The sequence below is a fragment of the Charadrius vociferus genome, unplaced genomic scaffold (genome assembly GCF_000708025.1).
Source record: "Charadrius vociferus isolate BGI_N301 unplaced genomic scaffold, ASM70802v2 scaffold31, whole genome shotgun sequence".
NCBI classification, from domain to species: domain Eukaryota; kingdom Metazoa; phylum Chordata; class Aves; order Charadriiformes; family Charadriidae; genus Charadrius; species Charadrius vociferus.
In genome coordinates, this window is record NW_009646966.1 from 2065383 (window position 1) to 2087152 (window position 21770).

Below are 21770 nucleotides of genomic sequence, written 5' to 3' on the forward strand. Positions count from 1 at the left end.
AGGTGGCCTCCTCGGCGGGTTCCCGGCCGGGGGGGGGGGCCTCCAGGAGGCGCTGCGGTGGGCTGTCCGGGGCTGAGTATATTGGGAGTACTGGGCTGTACTGGCTGGGGGTGGAAAAGGAGGACAGCAGCGGCGCGGGGGACTCAGTGAGGTGCCAGGGTGTGCTCTTGGGTTTCAGGCTGACGTTACAAAGATGCTGCCTTAATACTACAGGGCCGGTACTCTGAGCCGAGCCCTGTGCTACTGCCAGCCCCAGAAAACTGTATCTCTAACCCAATTCCTCCACGTCCATGCAGGGAAGGCTCAGAAAGGGAGCCAAAATCACCTGCAACAAAGTTTATTCACATCCCTTATGTGTGGCTGTCAAGGCTTTACTGTAATTTTCCTTTTGCTAAAAGATCAAGATGTTCTTCCAATTCAAATTAAGTGTAGTTTCATCGTTTCATATAAGTGTATATGGAATTTATATAATTTTTTTTCCTCATGTGTGTCCAAAAAGCACTTTGTAGGGAACGTCAAGAGGAAAAGAAAAAGTTTTACAGCGATGCTAAGAAAAGTGCTTTTGTTCTAGGAGAAAGAGCTCCCACTAGATGAACTGATAACGTGAGACAATGGGACAGAAAGAAAAAGATTAAAATGAGTAGCTTAATAGCTAAGAAAATAAATGGCTATAAGATCAGAAAGATAAGTTGAGCTGCGTCCATGAAGAGAGCAGTGTTTATGTTGGATCTGACGCAAATAGGATGCTAATGGAGGTGAAGGAAAAACGCAGCGAGTCTTGCTTCGTGGAGGAAGCCAGCTCAGTGTGATGGCCTCTCAGGTTTAAAGTACAGGCTGTAAGAGAACAAAAAGCACGTAGAATAGAGATAGAAGTAGAATGGCTGGTTGTTAACAAGCTATATTCTGCTGTCTAAGATACTGCCTGCCAGTCAATCAGTAATCAAGCAAAAGTGTCACAGAATTAACTATATCCCTTGTACTGGTTTTGATCATATGATAAACATTCATAATTGTCTGGTAGCACACTTCAGGTTGACTACACTTACTCTATACTTCCGAAGCTGTCTGTGCCTATCCTTATCCCCTGATAGCCCAGGAACCAGTCGATACTCCCAATGAGAAACTGTATTCTAGGAAAATGCATCTATTCATGGGCTGTTAACGAGACTTTGTTTGCACTAGCACCATGTGATGCAGTCGCCGCGGTTATGTTACAGAAAGGCTTGGAATAATACACCTCACATTCACATGAACATGTGCTCGCGCAACAAAGCCGCTCATATAAATTAATTTTAAGAAAAATCAGCAACCATGTATTTTTCCATTGCTCCAGTCTTTTTTTTTTTTCTGCTAGCATGAGCCAAATTTGTTTGTATAACTGCGGTGTAGACACTTTTCCCCCAAGGATTTTGTGCTGTGCTTAATCACAGCTTATGAAGTCTATCTAGGTGATTTTTTTCTCCTTCACTGCACTGGTATCAAAATGGCTGGAAAGAAGTAGTCTGCTCACACCAGTGTGTTTTGAACAGTAAGCACGTTTTCGTCTATCTGTAGCTTTGTCAGATAACATTGCTGTTACAGTAATGTCTTACAAACCAAAAATCATTTGGTGTCAGCTGAGAGAAAAGGTGCATCTTTGACCAGGGCAATAACTGATACATTGCAGTGCTCAGGGTTACATCAGATTAAAATAAAGATGAACTATTATAATGCTTGAATTTAGCTGTTTAGACACTATTCTACAATCCCTGCAGGTAATTCCATCTTGTTCTTCCCCATCGAAACAAGTGAGATATTTGAATAAGAAAAACAGATGCATAAAGAAAAGGTAAAGATGTGACACACAAAAATCCCACAAGCCCCAATACAAAAAGAACCCCTCAAACCATAGGACACGGCAGTGTAAAATACCAGTAATAAGTCTTCCTTGCCAAACAAAGTGTGACCATGCTGTAACCTTACAGTCCTAATTGAACTGACACATCACCTGCACAGTCTTCAAAACAAGCGAAGAAGATCCACTGGGGCCACTTCCAGTCAAACTGTTACCAGACACATCAACAGCTGTACAGGGAAGAATTTGCTCCCCAAAAGTTATTTCAGTCTTCATCCCTTTCTTAATGAGAATTAGCATACATGGTATAACAACACTGTGCCATGTGCCCAGGAAATTGATTTCAGAAGAGATGAAGAAAGTATTCTTCTGTATTTTAAAGTGGTTTGCCAACTGCTGAATTTTTCATTATGTTTTTGGTCTAGGTTTCAGAGTACTTCCCTCAGGGAATACCATTGCTCTGTAACATTCAGGGGAAGATATAACAGGGAAAGTGAAGCAAAAACTGAGCTCCTATCAGAAGCTTGCTATCTTTCAAAAACCCATGTTTGCCTTAAATACCTTGAGGTGGCTTTTCAAAAGCTGCATAAGAGGCGTTTCTTACTTCTCATTTCCATTTTAAGAAGCTACCTTGTCAGATAGCATGTGCTTAAGAGAGTTTACACTGGAGGTAAGGGATATTTCTGAAACTTAAATCCTTTTGGGAGACACGGGCATTCTTAGCACAGCTTCTGGGAGAGACATCCTGAAAGCAGTGGAAATTATACATCACAGCACGAGCGTGGGAGCAAGGGAGTGAACTCAAGGAGTGGGGCAACGACAGGCAAGTGTGGACCAAAGCTACACACATCTCTCCTGCTATGATCAATTACTAATGAGTTCATCTCTCGAGGGCAGAAACAGATTTACTTGAGTGCCATGAGCCATGGAAACCGAGAGGGTTTAGGCAGTTGCTAGACACAGCGTAATCCTAATCTTTAGTTTGTTCCTGCTTGAAGGTTTTAGAGAGGAAAAACTCTTCAAATCTGGACATATCTTTTGTTTCTAGGCACTTACCTGGGTGTAAGGCCATCAATACTCTGCTTCCAGTGTATCTACCTGCTTGTTTCATTATTTTTATTTCTCTCTTATCTCCCTCTGTCTGTGTTTTCTTTGCTGCCCTTTGCCCATTCCACTTAGAAACAAGTCCTTTGTGACTCTCTGAGGTTTTCACATAGCACACTAACACAAAATAGTAATGAGAAAGGATGCATTTATCTTCACGTATCTTCAGATCCATTCCCTGTATTTCGCTTATTTGTACTGAATATACACTTGGGAATAGTACGTTTTGGAAGAGAGGAATAACAAGATGAAGTACTTACATCCCAGTAATATTCTGGAAGAGACGACCAGAAAGCATTAGCTCCAGCTGAAGATGAGAACAACTCCAAACAACCCAAGGTGTAGCTCTCAAATAATTAAACTGGGTCTAAACTAAGCTTGTCACTGTGCACTTGCAGCATCCCTTGGCAGGAACAGGAGCACCACCTGTAATTAGGGCCCCTGTGTGAAATGCTGCTTTCTGCCGCTGAGTAGCTCTGCTGAAGCAGGAGTGGCAAATTTTCCTAGAAAATTTCTATCTCCAGTTGTGAGAATGTTGGTTTAGTTTTTTGGCCTGTTTTGCCTTTAAAAAAAGTTCTAGCTAGAAAAAAGCCAGCCATGGGAAAAGCAAAATATGTGGAATTATTTTCACTACAAGTTTTTTTGACAGCTGGTCATGGCCTTCATCAACCACGCTCCATTCTCTCACAGCTTCCAAATGTTTGATGGCACAGATATCATCTCCTCAGATCAGCTGAGCACTCTCTGTCCGAAGGCTTCTTGGGTCTCACCTTGCAATTGTGCCCTTCAATTCTCCAGTCATATACAAAGTCATTATCCCCACTGATGGTTTTGTTGACACTCATGAGGGAAGAGGTGGGAGTTGAGAAGTCCGGGTGAAATGGGAAGGAGGGAGAACTGGGACAAGACATTAAAAAAAAAATTATAAAAATGAAGGAAGGTATTTGGGAATGGGATAGGAGGTCCAGGATTGAGGCACAGAGAATAAAGGTGAGCAGGAGCCGAAACGGGGCAGATGGAGGCAGGCAAAACTTCTGTCTCCCCATTCAGTGCCACTTACAGCACTTCCAACTCATGATGACTTTCAGGTCTCTACATGCTCGAGTTATCTTCCAACAGCAAAAGGAAACCCACTACTGGGGACTTACCTTCTTGTTGCTGGTCATCCAATTTAGGGCCAAACATGTGGTTAGGCGTTAGATCTCCTTTCCTCATGTCTTTGTTTCCCTGGAGATGGGGAAAGAGCATTAAGTAAAGGAATGTTAGACCTATGGAGTCAAACACTATAGTAGGTCAAATTAGAATTTATGAATACTCACAAACTGGAAAATTTCAGAATTAAGTTTAGCATCGAATTTCAGCAAAAAGGTGTTATAGTGCTGTCTTTTTAGTCAAATGCTACTGGTTAATGTATTTCAGTAGGATTGTCGCTATGAGTAAGGACTGCATAATGAACAAGCCAGGAAACTACAGAATAAGAACTGCAAGATTTTCCCTTAAGAAAGCTGAATGCCATTTTGGATAATTGTCTTTTTTTCCCATCTGCCAGAAGCTTTTTAGTGATACTGAATAACTCACTTAAACCAGAACCTGCCCATTAACCATTACTTTTGTTATAACAAAATCTTGTCTTATCTGGAATCAGACCTGCTGATACATCCTCTTCTCCAGGAAAACAGGCCAACCACTTGGGACTTTTGAATTATGTATTCCTTAGGCATTTGGTTTAACATAAAGGCAAACATTCAACTCACAGCTAAAATCACCAATCCTTCTTCTTTCCAGGCTCCTCATTCAGTCTGAAGTTTTCTGTCTCTCCATTGGTACAGGTAATTCCATTCAACACTTTCCTTTAGCTGACAAGTCAACTGCACCAGACTGTACTCCGTGAGAAGCTGAGTTTTCTCCAGCCTGCAACCCTGCCCTACATTACTGTTTCGAGTTTAGTCACTTGACTCAATCACCACCTCCATGCCTTTTCCCCAGCTCGTTATCTGGGAAAAAAAAAAAAGAATCGGTACGGCTGGGACTAAACCCAAGTCCTTTCACAGGAGCAGCTGAGGGCTTTTGCAGGTTTGTTTTCCCTTTATTCCATTTGTAGGCAATCGGTATGAGGACACTTGAGGCCAAATTTGTGGGGCTGCTGAACACCAAAGTGAAGCTGATTGATACGGTGCATTAAATTAATGACAGAGTGTTAAATGCTAAGTGTTCTGATAACCTGAGGTATCAAAAAGTAATGGACACTTCTAATATTTTTTACCTTAATTTCCCTTGCCAGTGTCTTACCTCTAAACTATAAATAATAATAGCTAAATAATGCAACAGTACATTTTGCAAGGACATTATAAAATAATTCTTCATATTTATAAAACACTTGTGCTACATCATAAAACCATTTGTGAGGAAACGTATTATGTTTTCAGGGTAGCTTAGGTGCTCCATGTTGAGTACGTACAGCAACGGTACCTTGAATGGAAAAGACAGAAACAGTAAGCAAACACCAGAAGCAATTTGAATATATTTATATTGTTATATTTATTACTAATCATATCAAATGCAGTAAATGAAAGGAAAAGCACCATTTCATGTGAGCAGTTACCTTGCTAAGGATATTGGGAAAGCACAAACGTGCTGTATAGTACTTTGATTTATATGGTATTTTACTTTTTAAATGAGCAGCGTCACCTTAACGAGGCAGATTTGAAGCCATTACGATCCATTAAAACAGTTATAAGTGTTTGATAGTAGAGCCCCTGACATCTTTCCATTAAGATGTCTTGATTCGGTCTATATCTGAGTTTTTTGTTGTTCTTCTTGAATTGCATTAGCCATGAATGCCCGTACTGGTGCCCTAGCTGTTAGGTTTTTGCTGGTGTTAATACAGGTCTATTTTGACAATACTGATTTAAAATGTGAGCGTTTGGGAACTCCGACTTTCCATTTCAGAGAGCCCTCCTCTGAATTTCTTTTACCTCTCTATCTTACTTTACTTTTTCTCACAAATAAAGCCTTGTTCACCACCATCTTTCTTCCTCGGCACAACAAACAGCACTGGGCTTTATTTGGAGCTTGTCACCACTGTTCCTTTACCAGCCAAATGGGATGCTGTTGAGTGACACAGTGGACTCCACAACCACCACGGGGAAGTACACATGCTGTCTCCACATCTTCAAAGCAGGAGAATATCCTCTTGTTAAATACTTTTTGCAGCCTGGTGAGAAGAATAAGAATAAAATGTATGAGAGTACCACATTGTCTAAAGAATTTTAGGGTTTGCTACTCCGTAAGCAACATACTCTTAATAAGGATGTTCCATTTTGAGAGCGTCTGTGCATACAGCAGGTTACAGGGCCAGAGCAGAGTCACAGCACTGAGACGAAATGCTGGAAATAATTATTATTTCCAGGCAGGTAATATGTTCGCCTGTAGAACAAATATTTACTTGTAAATGTGGTTTGTTGGTGTGACAGCTATAAAACAGCCTTTAACAGTTTGCCTGATGCTAATTTACATACAATAAAAGTGCATTTACATAACACTAAGGAACAAACCTGTAAAAACAAGGAAGCGTGCAGTTAGCTTAAAAGTGTACCATTGAGGCGGCATGGTATTTAAGTGACATATATGATGCATTGCTGTTTTAACTGCATGTTTCCTTGAGTTTGTGGGTTCAAGTCACAGCCTTAATTGCATTTAAAAGCAGGTTTGGGGATGTGAATTTCCTTTGTAGCTTTTACATCCCAAACTAAAATAGAATGCAAAACTTAGGCATCATTAAAAGAGAGACAAAGGAAAGGGAACTGGTAGTAGGTCTCAGCAGCTGGGATAATCTCCCAGAGGGACAGTTGGAAACCTTATTCCATGAGTCATTTAATACCGAATAAACAAAGCACTGAAGTATAAATTGTAAAGCATGATTTTTTTTGGTGTTCACGGACAGAGGGAGGGCTACTTGACTTAATGGAGCTTTTCCTTTTTTAAGTTCTCTAGTAGTGGAAAGCATGGACAATGTTATAGATATAGGTTATTTCTCATTGTCATTTTGGTTCTTGCTGTAATGGTAATATAGTAAAGACACGAGTAACTTTAGCCCCTGCACTGTGAAGTAAAAGTTTTTTTCCAAGATCAAGCCCTCAAGAACTGCTGAAATTCAGGAGCCTCTTAGAAAGTGGCCACCACTGATATAGTTACATAGTATTTTAATTACAGTTCCATCAAAGGTTTTGCATGCCCACTTATTGCGGGTCCTGCTATTAAATGCTATGTTTTGGTGACAAAGCTCTGAGAAAGGCAGCTGAGTAAGTTGTGTGTGCTGGCATGGCATGCTCTTGGTCTCCAGTGGAATCCAGGGGACTGACAGAAGGCAACAAATAATCCCTTTGCATCGGTACAGTAGGAGTATATCTGTAATCAAACATAATTGTGGAATCACTACCAGTCAGAGCTGTTATAGTCTTGCCTGTAATCAAGAACAGCATTATTGCAACATTTATTACTCTCAAGAGTAATCTGAGATTTAGGGATCCTTGGAAAGAAAAGTATTATTTGGCAAATCTATCTGTATGAGTTGTTTGCCCAGAAGGAGACTTCTTTATTTGAGAGATCAGGACAGTTCCAGTGAAGTACGTCTTCTAGATAATGTCTTCAGATTCTTCATAGTCTTAATGACAAAAAAGCCCACACATTACTTGAAGAAATTCTTTCCAAGCTTGTCATGTGCAAAATTGGACTGGCCAGCCAGGTAGACCTGAGCACACATAATTTCCCTGATGCTTGAGATATAATGTAACCACTATTTCTGGAGACATAACTACTACATTCAAACAAACAGCTGAAATCAGTGTCGTCATGCAGAAATTGAACTCTTTGATGTACTTGTTCAGTTATTATAAGCCCAGGATGAAATGTGTCAAGGAGAAGACCTTCTTACATAGTACTGAGTTACAGGTTTGGCTCTTCCAGCAGACGGTGTATCTCTGTTATGTGAGAGGGAATGTTAAACAGAAAATGTATTTGGAAAAAGTATAGAGAAAGGGAGTAAAAAGTGCAGTTGATCATGCAAGGATAGATGAAGCTGTATCTCTTAATTTTGGAAACAAGAAGAAAAAAAGAATTTTTTTGTGACTTCTTAGCTCACAAGGGGACAGAAGACAGCTGTGAATTCAGAAGTGGATGTGGGTGGGAAAGCAATGGAGGAAGAAAAACCTTGTTACCTTAAAAATATTACCTCAAAAGGTTTGGATGTCAATGAATGAAACTACCTCAGAGCTCCTCAAGGAAATTGTGTGTTTTGTTTTACAAGTTACATAGGTGATCTGTGGAGTTGATCTGGAGGGCACAAAAGCTGGTACAGACTACTCTCCATACTGAACCTCTGAGGTTAGGAGAGTCAGCTCCTCTGTTTGTGTGTATGGTGACAGTTCTGCCAAATATTTCTCATACACAGCAGCTTTATCAGTGGGAAAGATCTAGGCTGCCATGCAAAGGGAATCCTCCCAGTGGTGTGTCAGGCTTGAGGAAGGGTGTGATTATCATTCCAGAGGAGTGTAATGTGAACTTGTGCCTCCTGTTCAGCCGAGTCGTGGCTAGATCAAGGAGGCTTCTGCTCTTTGCTCACTTTCTTTCTTTTCTTCTTTTCTTTCTTTTTATTTCCTTTCTTTCAGCAAGCAACTTATCTTCATATTAATTTATTTTATCATGTACGTTTAAGATGTCCAAAGCATGAACCAATGCCCCAAGGCACAGTGGTCCTTAGAAATGGATCTCCAACTAGACCATCAGCAGAGAACGAGGTAGATGGGAGTTTCCCACCTTGGGATGCTTGGATGGCTGCTAGCTCTGATTAGCATCTTACAATGGCAGGTTTTCTCTGAAAACAGTCCAGTGGATTCTTTCACTGGACTGCATCAGCTCTGCTAAGCCTGGTGTTCCAAGACTTCTCTACAAGTCACAGCCTGGGACTCGCAAAGCTTTGGTCTCCACATAAGGGTGACATGGCACTTCCACACCTTTGCTTGAATGGGTCTTAAAGACGGATGTTGCCTCATCTGGTGAAATCACGTGTCTGATCCCCCAGGTCTCCTGAACTCCTGCATGTATTTTTTTTTTTTTTTTCACAGGTAGACAAGCACGTGAAACACCAGATAGAACAGTGGTCCTCCAGCCACATTGGGCTGTGCTTATTTATGGTTCATAATCCAGAAACAAAATATTGGGGGGGGGGCGGGGGGGAAGGCTTTTCTCTGGTCTTGCGGGTCCAGTAGCAATAGTGGAGTTGAGGCTAGAATTTAATACACATGAAAATGAAAATACAGAAAAGTGCAGCCGATTAAACTCAAGATTAAACAAATAACCGCTGCATGACAACAGCATGTGAGCTTGATGTTTTTTAAACCAGGCAGATTTCTGTACAGAAGGCCCTTTCCTCACTGCTGGCTGCAGAAAGGAAGGAGCAGAGGCAGCTGAAACCACCTCAGCTTCGGAGATGGGGCTCCCAGTAGTCAGTCCTGCAAGAAAACACCTGGCTGGCCTTAACGAACATTATTTTCTAGAATGTTCCCCAGGCTCTGCTGGCAGGGAAATATGCCTACCGTATAAGCAAGAACATAAAGAGACACTTCTCAGACAGCACATGGTTTGACTTAGAAAAGCTTTCCTTAAGGGCAGAATTAATTATATATCATACAGATCTGTTATATATTCTGTTTATACAATTATAAAGCATTATGGTTAATTAGTTGTGGTACAGACTCCTGAAGCAGAATCTGGTTAGAGAATAAACAAAACACTCAGTCAGCTGCAACGGTGGTTAACGACTTACACTTTCATATCACCTTTCACACTGAACTCCCTTGAAGTGATTTGTAAGTTATGCAATCCAGTGGGCTTGAGCTTTATATTTTTTGGTCTTGTATAAAATTAGAATATGCTGATGTGAAATGGCCTGGTGTGCTCACACCTTTAAGAAATTAAATTCAAAATATTCCCTAACCATCTTGAACTGTTTTTCCTGTTCACTGTCATCGCACCTGAGTGACCTAGTGGTTAATCGTGATCCTATTATGGCTGGCATTGTATGTACACAGAACATAAGTACTTCTCCATCCCCTTTTCCTCTCCTGATATATGCATCTCTGACTGGCAGCACTGGGAATCTCTATCTGCATCACTATCCTATAAATAGGGGTGAAATCCTGATTGTGAAAAGATTTTTATTGGACTGAAGTGTACAATACTGCATAGGTTTGGTTTTCAAACTATATTTTTACATTATTTTAATGCGATGAAATGGGCTGACATGCCACAATATTGATGCCTCAAGCCATCTGACATCTTTGAACTTAATTACTTTTTTGCCATCGCATTATTTAGCACTGAGTCTTATTGTTGTGTATATGCTCATCAGTGTTGTGTAAATCTCATCAGTGTCATGTGAGTAGAGCTAAAAAAAAAAATATTAGTATTATTTGCGGTGTCATGGGATATTGTACTGGTTTCTGCGTGCACCCAAAAAGGCAGTTCTTAAAGCAAAAGAGCTTTTAATGTATATAGGAAAAATTGAAGTAAAAAACAAGAAGGGAGCGAGAGTGAAGCTAGAGTATGTATTTAGTATAGACTATATATCTAGACTATGAAATGTAACACACAACATATTTACAAATCTACACTTAAGTTAAAAAGTGCACTCCCCACTGAAATGCCGCAGACCGATACCAATTCTCACTTTCCTGAATGCATCATGAAAGTAGTGGGATTTGAGATAACTTTGAAGGAAGGCTGCGTAGGTTTTTTTACCGTCTATTTTGGGCATAGTTGTCTAGAAGAAAGCCTGAAAGACATATATGAAAGAACTTCTGAGAGAAAGAGATGTATGGACAACTGAAAATGGCATCGTCGGCTTGGAACAACAAATTGCACAGTAAGATACAAGATAAGATTATTGATGAGTGCCCAATGGATGCCCCAACTTGTATTCAAAATGGCAGTTAAAGGGGCATGCCAGGAAAGGATACAAAGACAGGCTGATAAAATCATAGCAAAAATTCAGGAAGGTCATCTTGACTTCAGCATTTTAGTCTCAAGCGGAAACCTTGAAAAATGGAGGACTTGCATTGTAGTGATAGATGACAGTTGCATTGATGCAATCACAAGAAATCACCTAAGGAAACACACGAGTACAACAGTAAGAGGTTAAAAATAGAGCTTGGTGAGAGATCTTTTGAAAGAGAAAGCTGGGATGGAGATCTCCCACATCTGTAAGAAAAGTTAAGAAATTGGCAATGATTTGGAAAAGAAAACAAGAAAAGATGGAGAGTTGAGAGAGGACAGGATTTCAGAGTCACAGTATGATCAATAATGTCACAGGCTGTGGAGAGGGAAGGAGTCCTGAGATTCAGTCATATCATTAATAGTGACCTCAGAAGAGCTGAGTGGAGTGTACACAGCTGAAATTAAAGATGACTTGGAAAAAGGTGAAGTTGGCAGAAAGCCATCCGAGGTAATTGTTTCAGGCAATGCATTATTTTATTTTAGAAGTTAGGGACAGGAGGAAAACTCAGCAGAAATGCGAGAGCAAAATGAGGTCAAATGCAGGATTTCAAAAAATATGGATAAGACAGACATCCTTCTATGTACGTTGGGATGGACATGAAGACTTAAGAAAAACAAAGAACAAGGAAAAAAAACCCCAAAAATATAAAATTACAGGATTACTGGTAAAGGAGGAGGGGTAAAATGAAAATCTGATAAGAATTACCAGGACAAGGGATTGGGAGTGAGAGGAAGAAGTGGGAGAGTAGATGAAGGAGAAAGAATGTGGATTTGTTGATTAGATCTTCTCTTCAAAAGGAAGAACTGATAACATGGATAAGAAGACGGCAGAGGTGTGTGAAATTGCTTTCAGGAGAGCATTATTTAAGTTAAATGTTTGCATTTTACAAAGCAAATATATTTTTAGATTACACACATGGAGAAGTTGTTAATTTGAAACAATGTGACAAATACATAAAAAGTAAAAAACTTTTTCTAATCTCGCATCTGAAGTGTAAAAATGCTAAGATCCTCGGACGGTGATAAAAGGTTTAGATATTATCATGAATTTGTGTGGGAACTGATTCTTTTTCAAGCAACTATCAAAGAGCCAATTTGTGTCTTCGGCCACTCAGGAAATATGTGCCTGCATAGCTGAAAACAAGATGACATTTTCAAAAATGTTATTCCCCAGTATATATTAACATTTAGTTAACACACAGTGATTTAAAAAAAAAAAAATAGAGTCCTATTCCTGTGGTTTATGCAATTGAAAGTCCACTTTTGTTATTAGTGTTTTGCCAGCTCCCAGGCATTTTCCTGCTTCCCCACTTGCCCTGTGATAAATAGCCCATAACTGCTGTGTAAATGTCATTTCATGTTTCTGCTTATTATTCTTACATACCTATAAATTAAGCTTCTTGCTGCTTAATTTTAGCAGTGACAGTGATCAGACACATGGGGGTAGAAAAGATTTAGAAGCTCGGCTTGTCCATCCAGTCGTCCAAAAAGCTAGAATATTCCATCCAGTGGAGGTTCAAGTTCCCAAGTGAAACAGCTTTTCTTCTTTCAAGTGGCAAATTTTCCAAAGAAGACTCCTCATTTAAAAATTCCCGTTGAACAATTTAATAAATTTAAATTTCAGTATTTTATTGCTATTTTCCGTACATATATGTTAGCTATACTAAATAACCCCCAAAATATCCCACTTTATTAAGTGCAAGTGAAGAATTTTAATTGATGTTAGTTTCATAGAAACACTCAAGAACTTGAATAGCTGTACAAGCGTCTTACGTACCAGCCACTATGCAAAGAATAACTATAAAATTTATGAGAACAGAGATCCCACTGGTTTAGCTTTTGCAATAGTGTTTTAAGTAATGTATTTAGAGACAGTAATAAATACACTAGCGCGATCACTTTGATCCTTTGACCCTGGGATGCATCGAATGGACATCGCTGTGACATCTGAGCACCGTGTTAATACACACCTCTCACTTTTAAAAGTTTGTAATAGGCAGGTAGGCCTTTTGTATTTGTGTATCGCCTTTGTTAAGTGTGTCCATAGTCCAAGACCATCTTTCTGGGTTGTCTGGGGAATCCCTGCTTTGCTCAGAGCTAGCGCAGCCCTCAGCAACCCTGCTCCATCCCTCAGCTAGCGTGGGCTCTCGGAGCCGCTGGCAGTGAAAAGAGCTCCACAGCCACGGAAATAAAAAATAACTTTGCTTCCCTGCCACTGCCTTTCTACCCCAGTGCAGAGGGAAGGAAAGGATATTTAGTGCTGAAACTCGAGAGGGTTCAGGTAATAATAGCGTTTTAGGAATAGCTTTGTGAAGATACATGTATTTCAGGCAGTTCCCACCTGCCCCTAAATTATAGCTTGTAGTGCATCACGCCCCGCAGCAGCTTTACACGCTTGGTAGAAAAGTACTGGGCTGAGCCTACGTATAAAGGAAAATTTAACATGTTCAAAAAGTAGCATAAATTAAAAGTATGGAACAAGCTGTTATAAAACATTTCGGTTTGTCTTGAAACCACCATTTTCTTTCAAGATGTGCAGCATACTCAGGAGCACACCGCAGCAGCTCCAAAAAACATCCTCCTCCTCCTCCATAAACAGCGTTTATGGGCATGCTTTAATTAAAGAGATTCTGCAGAACAAGGAAACCTGAATCTTTAGGAGAAAAACACTGATTATAAAAGTACACTATTATGAATTTATATAGATTCAGAGAAAAAAGGAAGTGCTTGTTGTAGGTACATGACAGAATTTTAAGAAAACCAAGTTAGTTAGTTGGTGTGCCAAATTCTGTTATATATGAGCAGTTTAGAGAGAGAAACCTTGATTTCAATCTACTGTTATCCTATCTCTAAATAATAATGGTACATCAATAGAATAGCAACATAATAAGGGTGATCTGATATAGTCCATGGCTTATTTAAGGAAGAAACTTCTACAAGAAATTAATTGGCTGATGAGAGTCAGAATTACCAGTTAAGTTTTATATCCACATATCTTATTTTCCTCCTGAGATACTGAGGGTATGATAATACACAGAGAAAATGTGTAGCTGTTTGTGCCAATAGAACTTGTCAATGGTTTTCCTATGAGATGCTTTTTCTTGCTTTACCAAATCAATCCTAAATGGTTCTAATTCTATGTGATTTCTTAGAACATGTCTTTGGTACTGGTTCCACTACATTAACTCTGGAAAGGCGAAGGACTCCTACCTAAGGTAATTCTGCCCTTTTGAAGTGTTTATTTGTGAGTATCCTTATTGCTATGTAATACCTTATTGGTATTACGTACTACGTAGTTGTCCTGTTGTCATTTATTTTGCAGGACGGATATTTCCTGTCTCTCAGTCTATATTGAAATCATCTTTCATTTCTTGTGGGAGACTAATGCTGCTCTACACCCAGTGGACTTGAAGGCATTATCAGTGGAAATATGGCGTCTGCTGCACCTCTGAGTAAGTCGTCTCTCTCTTCATGGGTCTTTTCACAAGCACATGTTCTGATCAGAGAGAGCTTTATCACAGTCCCTTTCTTGCCTAGGAAAAAATCATTCAGAGGTCCACCCTGCTAGCCTCACTCCTGTACTACCTGTCCTGGAACGGTGTTCCAGTCTCGAAATAAACCACTCTACAACTGCTTTCAGTTTTGTTCATATTTAATATCTTGAAGAGGTACATGATACACGAAAAACTGCAAAAGGATAGCATGCGTTTGGGCAGCCTTTTCTGTTTTCATGTCCTGTGTTGACTGTTTTTATAGTAGATTCCATGTTGCAAATCATTTTATCAGTCCAGTGAATACATAATACCACAGAATTTTAATTTTTTTAACTATTCAGATTGACGTGGAAGGTAAAAAACATTATGCATTAAATTATTTGCTTAAAACACACATGGCATGTGTGGGTTGACACACATGGATCCACAGCTGCAAGCTGAGATCAGCCCTCGCTCCACAGAGGCTATCAAGGTTGATTTCAAAGGACTGTTGTAAGAGGCAAAAGCTCGCTTTTCTAATGTAGGAAAGTGAGAAAAAAAATTCATCTTTGCAATGGGGCATGCTCTGTAAATACTTAGATTGATAAGATTGAGATGGCACCTTTCTAATCTCTCTTTGAAGCTTTTCACAACGAAAAGTCTCTCAAATGGCTTGGATAGATCATAAATATAGAATATATAAATTGTAGATGAAAAAATAACCTATGACACTACCAGAATAGCACGGTGAAACTGAAAGACTAACCTGATCCATAGTTTCTGGGGAATATGTCACAGGCATGAAATTCAAGCACAGCATGAGCTCTTTGCACGGCACGTAAGCACAGGCACAGCCGTGGTACTACTTGGCTGCAGTGGTGGTGCATTCCTGGAGGACCAACAAGGGGAACAAGTGCTTGGGCCTCTCTCTTCCCACTGGAGGACATGGGTTACCCTCTCCCCAAGCGAGGAACTGTTTGAGCCAGCACCTAAGGGTGCACCGCAATGCAAAGGACCATTTCTGGAAAGAGTAGGGAGCCAGAAAGGATTCCTCCCAGCAGCACGGCTTACCCAGCCAACACAGCGCCGACCTGCCACCTTCTGCGATGGGAATGAACCCAAAAATTCTTTCCTTCCTCTCTGGCAGCAGCTTTTACCCCGATAAGAGCAGCTGCATGTCACCTGTTATCAAGAGGGTGGTTACTGGCCAAGAGACCTGTATGACTCGCTTCTGGTTGAAAGTTTTAATTTTCACCTGCTGTGGAGAGATAAAATGAATTCCAGTTTAGCTTGACGGTCCTGCCTGCACAGGTGTGCTGTAAGAATACCACTGTGGTGTTCGGAAGGGTAAATGTTTTAGATGGGTGAATGTTTTAGATGACGACAGTAATTATCAAAAGTACTGGTTTTAGTTTCCCCCCGACTTTGATCTGGATCAGATTTCCCAAATAATTCAGCTGACTTTTTTTCCCCTAGATAAATAAAGCTGGAGGAGGAAAAGGAAAGGCTCGTGCCTTGTTTGATGCAATAACTGGCACTGGAACGATGCAGAACATGGGAGCTGTGTATTCAAGGCCTTACTCTTCATGAGATATTATTTGAATTCAGATTTTTAATTTTCTACTTAAATTAGTCCTCTAATTATCATGTTATTAGCTTTTCCTGGGTGGAGTTGCCAGTCCCTGCTCCTGATACTGGTGTATTTTGTCTAGGTAATTAAACATCCAGGGTGGAACAGCACCTCGGCAAGCAGGGCACGGGGGAGGTTAGGAGGAGCTCCAGGTCATCACCCTGAAGGTGTCCAGCTGAAGGCTTTTCTGCCCTGCTCGGCTGGGGAACGGAGGCAAGAGCTGGTGCCTCTCCTTCTCTGCCATCCCTCTCTCTGTCCCTGTGCTCCTTTGGCAGAGAACAAAAATGTGAGGGCCAGAAGGAAGGTCTTATAAAAGGATGAGCACACTCTCAGACTGACCTGATATTTATCATGCATTTTATATAGAAGTAGCATAGAAGAGTTGCATCAGGAAAGACTGAGGCAGGACCAGCTCCAAAGATGCTGTCTCCCAAGGCTGGAGGATCCCTCCAAATTTGACCCAGGTTCTCGCACCTCAGTGACTGCAGCGGCATCGCCACACAGCTGTTACAGGGGGAACCCCCCAGCTCCAAATTTCTGTAAATCGAGCCCTTTGATTCCTTTTGTTCTAGCTACCTCTAAATAAAACAGCTACTTTCCTGTCAAAGGGAATAACTTATTCAAATTTGGACTTTTTCAGTTTTTCTTTTAATCATGAAAAATGGAAAAAAATATTTTGGGTCAGTCTAAACAAATTTTATTTAATTTTTCAGTTGGGCAACTGATCCAAAAAAAATCATTTGCACAATTTTAGTTCCACTGTTATCACTCAACAGTTTCTATAAATATAGCCATTAATTTGCACTCTGAAAAGAGTACAGCAAAAAAACCCTACGATACTGAAGTACACCTGGATGATTTCTCTCTGTGTTAGTACCAGCTGTGTCAGTCAAATTAGGCCATCTGTAACATCCTTGTAATCTACAATTTTTAAATTCCCATCCAGCTACGCCTATGCCACTCCTCTGTTTTCAGTAGCATTAGGTAGGATTAACTGAAGACGGAATCGAGTCTTCAAAGTTAATTAAAACCTTGTTGATGATGACCAGGAAGGCACACTTAGAAGCTATAGGTAAAGAGATTTGGTGCTCAGCGTGGGGTAGTTGTGCCCAGGCTTTCAAGCTCCTGATCTATGGAAGAAAAATGCCTCTGGTTTCTCGCGGCGGTGAACCTGCCAGCTAAAGGCAGAGTGAAGTATAGCTGCTTCGGCTTCCCCTGGAGGCTCCCGTCTTCTCCTTCCTCCGGAGGCCCCGTCTTCTCAGCCTGGCGCTGTTACATCTTTAATAAGATCAATAATCTTTCTCGGTTTTAGCAGCTTCATGAATTCTGATTAAGCTCCATGACAGTGCCTGTGTATTAAGAATAATAGGCAAGAAGAAGACTTTAGTGTCTCAATCCATGAGGCATGATAGTTTCTTCTTAAGGCAAACTGTTATTGATTTGATCTTGGGTTTTCTCAGCATGGCCTCTGTAAATAAAGTGCTGGTACACAGTACACTTACTGTATGGCTCCTCTTCCCTGCAGACCAATTCTTTCTGATGAAGACTTACTTTAATTGTTCCGTGACTACTGATGTGTTTAATTAAGGCTCACGCGGCTAAGTCTTCGGTGAGAAAAATTTGACGTGCTTACAAGAGTTAATATAGTAAGAAATCACAGAGGTACAATCAGGAGCAAAAAATCAGAATGGTGTCTAGCACTGCCTTTCAACCAAACACCGGAGTGAGAGTTTCTGCACAACATTAAAATTCAATTAAGTATTTTGGGGAAAAAAGCTGGCCACTGATAGGATACGTCATCTGACCACAGGAAGCTGTGCTGACAAAAATTCATAAAGTGGAAATTGGAAACCCGTACTCTGAAGCTTTCCTGTATTAACAGTTTAATGTCCAACTATGTAATATATAATTTATGAGAATTCTTTAATGTGATCCAGCATATTTTGTAATTTATTATTCTTACTTAGAAAGACGTGGAGACCAAACTCGTCTCTAATTTCTGAAGCCATTTTTTATCATTTTTAATATATGCATCTCGTGGTAATTTTCCATAGACTCCACTTTGCAAACCCCTGTTTGCAAAGTGTTTTCCTTTTGAAGTCAGAAAGTTTCAGGGAATGAGACAGTGAGGGGCAGGGAATGATGCAATTGTGCAGAAACGTAGATGGAATTATATTGTTACTTCACTGCTTTTTATGAAAATGTCTTCTAAATGCAGTTCTGGAATGACTCCTATTGTCAACTTTTGGGATTTGGTCTAGCCAAAACCATCCGCAAATCCTCTTTCCATACGCTGAATGTTTTGTTTTCTATAGTCTTGTATATACGTTGAATTTTTAAAGTGGATTTTTTTCTTCTTTATGGTCCTTCTCAGACTACGAACCCTTTCATTTCTGCTGCTTTTTCTGAAATGGATTATGTGGAAGAACATTCTGTAAAACTTCTTTGTAAATCTCATTTTTCTTTTTTTAATGTCTGCTACTAATTGTGAGTTTCCACTCCATTGGGAGCCCCAAGAGATACAATAGATACCAAAAGTACCGTATTTGGGAGTGAACCTACAGCGGAACAAGAAAGAAAAATCATTAACGTGCTTTATTTGGGAAGGAATCTGTGGCCTTTAAGAAACAGAATGAGGGGAGAGAGGCCGCAGAGTATGAAAATATTGATGAGGCTAACAGGCAGTACCTTACACTTTGAAAATATGCAGATATGCGAGGAGAAGGAGCAGCCAGTGAGCCCTTTGGTAGCTGCCATGGTAAAGGTGACCGTGCCCTTCAGAGCAGTTAGATTGGAAAGCAGATATCCACAACCTCGGGGAATAGCTTGTGGCAGGATAAATATGCCACAAAGATGAAGCTAGGGGAAATTGAATCCAGAAACACGGAAACTAAAATTAAATGGGAAACAGTCTGATAAGGAAAAGTGAAAGAACAATCAGGCTAAAAGAGAGATTTTTTTGAAGTTATTTCAAGATGCAAAGGCTTCCTCCACTCGTTCCTATTTGCATTTTAAAATGTTTAGATATCTTGGACTCAAGGTACCTAGAAGAGGACTAACCTGCTTCAGGTCAGTTCAAAGGTGACACAGAAGAGTATTCAAAACATGTTTGTTAAAAAAATAAACTTCACTAAAGTTTAAAGTAAACTTTCCCATACTGTTGCTCCAAGAACTGTCGGAGATTACTGTAACTGAAAAATAGAGGGGGGCAGAAAGGTCAGTTTTACAGTACTTAATATTCTATGCATAGGTATATTCATGTTGCTTTTTTTTTTTTTTAAATAAAAACATACCCATTGATTATCTTTCATACAGCAACAAGGAAGGAAAAGAAATATTTAAAAAATTAATTGTAAAAGCCTGAGTACTTACCACTACTTTATAGTCACATTAGAATGGACAAACTCTCAAGCTGAGGGTATTCTTACAGATCCCAGTGTGACAACAGGCAGAAAGTGCCAAAAAGGTCTATAACAATACCATGGACAAAGATCAGGACCTAAATTTGATGAGCACACCATTAACTTCAGTGCACTATTACTCACTAGCACTTGGTTTCTGGTATTTGAGCTTTTCCTTCACCAATTCCAGATGTAAAGACAAAACAGCTCCGCCAGTTATGCCATGGTGCAAAATAAAGGAAATTTCTTTCCTTGTCTTTTGTAACGATTCCTGTGTTTCCAGCCTTATCTAGCTTGCACTGCTGTACATGTGCAACAAGGTTTAATTACACAGAAGCCAAGATGAAACTGGAGGAGCCCAGTAACCATGGAGATCAGTGATCAATAATATAATACTATTTGTTTATAAATTATCCATAGCCCATACATCCTTTTGTAAAAGGCAAATAGGCAAGTGAGATCCAGGCAGCGTGTTCAATTCATTATTATTTTCTAAAATCAAATGTGATTATACTTTCTGTGGGTGACTACCTCCCCATTAATAATGTTATTTTCAAATTATTAGATACAGTATGGATTAGGGGAGATGACTGTGTTTGGAGGAGAAATATGAAGCTCATCAACATAGCAGTCGTATAAAGCTACATATATCCGTGCAGGAGTCATATAAAGCTACAGCTGAAGGCTGTATAGTGGTAAGTGCTGCTTCTTTCAACCAAAGCTCTTAGTAGGCACCACCGTGTTACATCTCATGGTGTGACTGGGAAAGAGGTATGAAAGCATGTGCACTATACACTAAACACAATTCACATGCCTATTTCTTTTTCCAGTTAAAAAATCCTCATCACGAAGCTCACTAACGGTGGCAATCATAATTTGAAGGCTGTCTCAGATAATGATGATGAAGAACCTGGAGGAGGTTTCAAAATCTTATAGTTGCTTTAGCTTTTGGATAGATTAAGACATTTTCCGACTACGCGTTGTTTATCTTCCTCCTTACTTTTAAAGAAGCAACTAATCTGTTCTACTGAGAATATTTTCCACTGGAAAGTCAATAGTCATCAAAATTTAAACTCTTCACATGCTTTACTATTCTGGCAACGTTCTACTTGGAAGGAAAAGAAGAGTTTTTCATTAATATCTATTTCAACGTTTTGTTCTAGTTTGCTTTGAAAATTACTTTGCCAAAAGTGAATATTAAAAATGGAACAGATTTTTTACATTGTTTTACAGTTTTAAGTAATGCAAACCCAGAAGTGACCTCTTTTATGCATCACTCCCTGATGTATTTGGTTTCTTTAGATTGAGAATAATAATTTTTAAAAAATGTTCCAAAAAACAGAAAATCTGTCTCCCTAACAGTTACACATATAAAAGGCAAAGTGTGAAGAATTAAGAGCCATTTCAGAACAATTTATTGTAGTATTTTAGTGTATCCAGAGAGTGAATGGAAATAGGAAACTGGATGATATTCTGGAATCAAAATATTGTTATCTGATCTGCATCGAGAGGATAAGAGGATAACTGATTTTACAACAAATCCCACTTTTCTAGCAATTATGTAAGAATTATGTAATTGCCGTAACAAATCCCTGTTTTGTGACTTCACAAGAACATTCAGCATCTCTTCAGCTCGATCCTGTGCTTGCGGAGCTCTTGCAGTGAGGTCCTATTTAAACACAAGAAGTGTGTATATCTTAGCATTTCATCTTGGGAGTCCGTCTCTGGATCATCCCAACTTACCGTGTTCCCGTTTGAATCACAGAGCCATCTCAGAGCAATTTGGTTTCCTCCTAAACCAGAAGATATGCTTTGGAGTCCAGGGGACATTTGGCCCGTGAGAGGAGAGCGACAGTAGTCTAAACTAGAAATGCTTGTAAGAGTGGGTGTTAAACCCTCAGCTTTGGGTTTTTTTTTTTTTACTTTACAGATCCGCTCCCCTTGGGCTGCACTACTTGCTGTAGTATGGGCAAGGCAAAAAAGAAGCGTTAATACTCTGGGTATTAACGAGGCAGAGTACCCAGAGTATCATCTTAAACCAATGTCCGTTTAAGAGAATGGATAGGGCTCAGGATTTTCTGAAAAGCTCTCGTCCTGCACAGACGCAACCATCCTGTATGCATTTCAAACCCAGCTCTTCCATTACTCGCTGCTCCCACTGCATCCTCTCCCAGCAGGTTAAGAAACTGCGGTTACACCATGTTCCCCCTGAGACAACCCTCACAAGTTGCCCCACTAAACACAGGTTGATTTTAACTTGGCTTTGCTGGCTTTTG

General features: G+C 39.9%; 1 protein-coding gene across 1 annotated transcript in view; it reads right to left on the minus strand.

Annotated features, from left to right (window-relative positions):
• Positions 1 to 718: 718 nt before the first annotated feature.
• LOC104295588 overlaps positions 719 to 21770 on the minus strand; it is a 104091-nt gene continuing 83039 nt past the window's right edge. The window contains exons 4-7 of the mRNA XM_009895358.1: positions 6032 to 6152; positions 4087 to 4165; positions 2891 to 3055; positions 719 to 834 (exon numbers count right to left, since the gene is read on the minus strand). Of these exons, the coding sequence (XP_009893660.1) occupies positions 719 to 834; positions 2891 to 3055; positions 4087 to 4165; positions 6032 to 6152 (481 nt within the window). The remainder of the gene's footprint in view (positions 835 to 2890; positions 3056 to 4086; positions 4166 to 6031; positions 6153 to 21770) is intronic.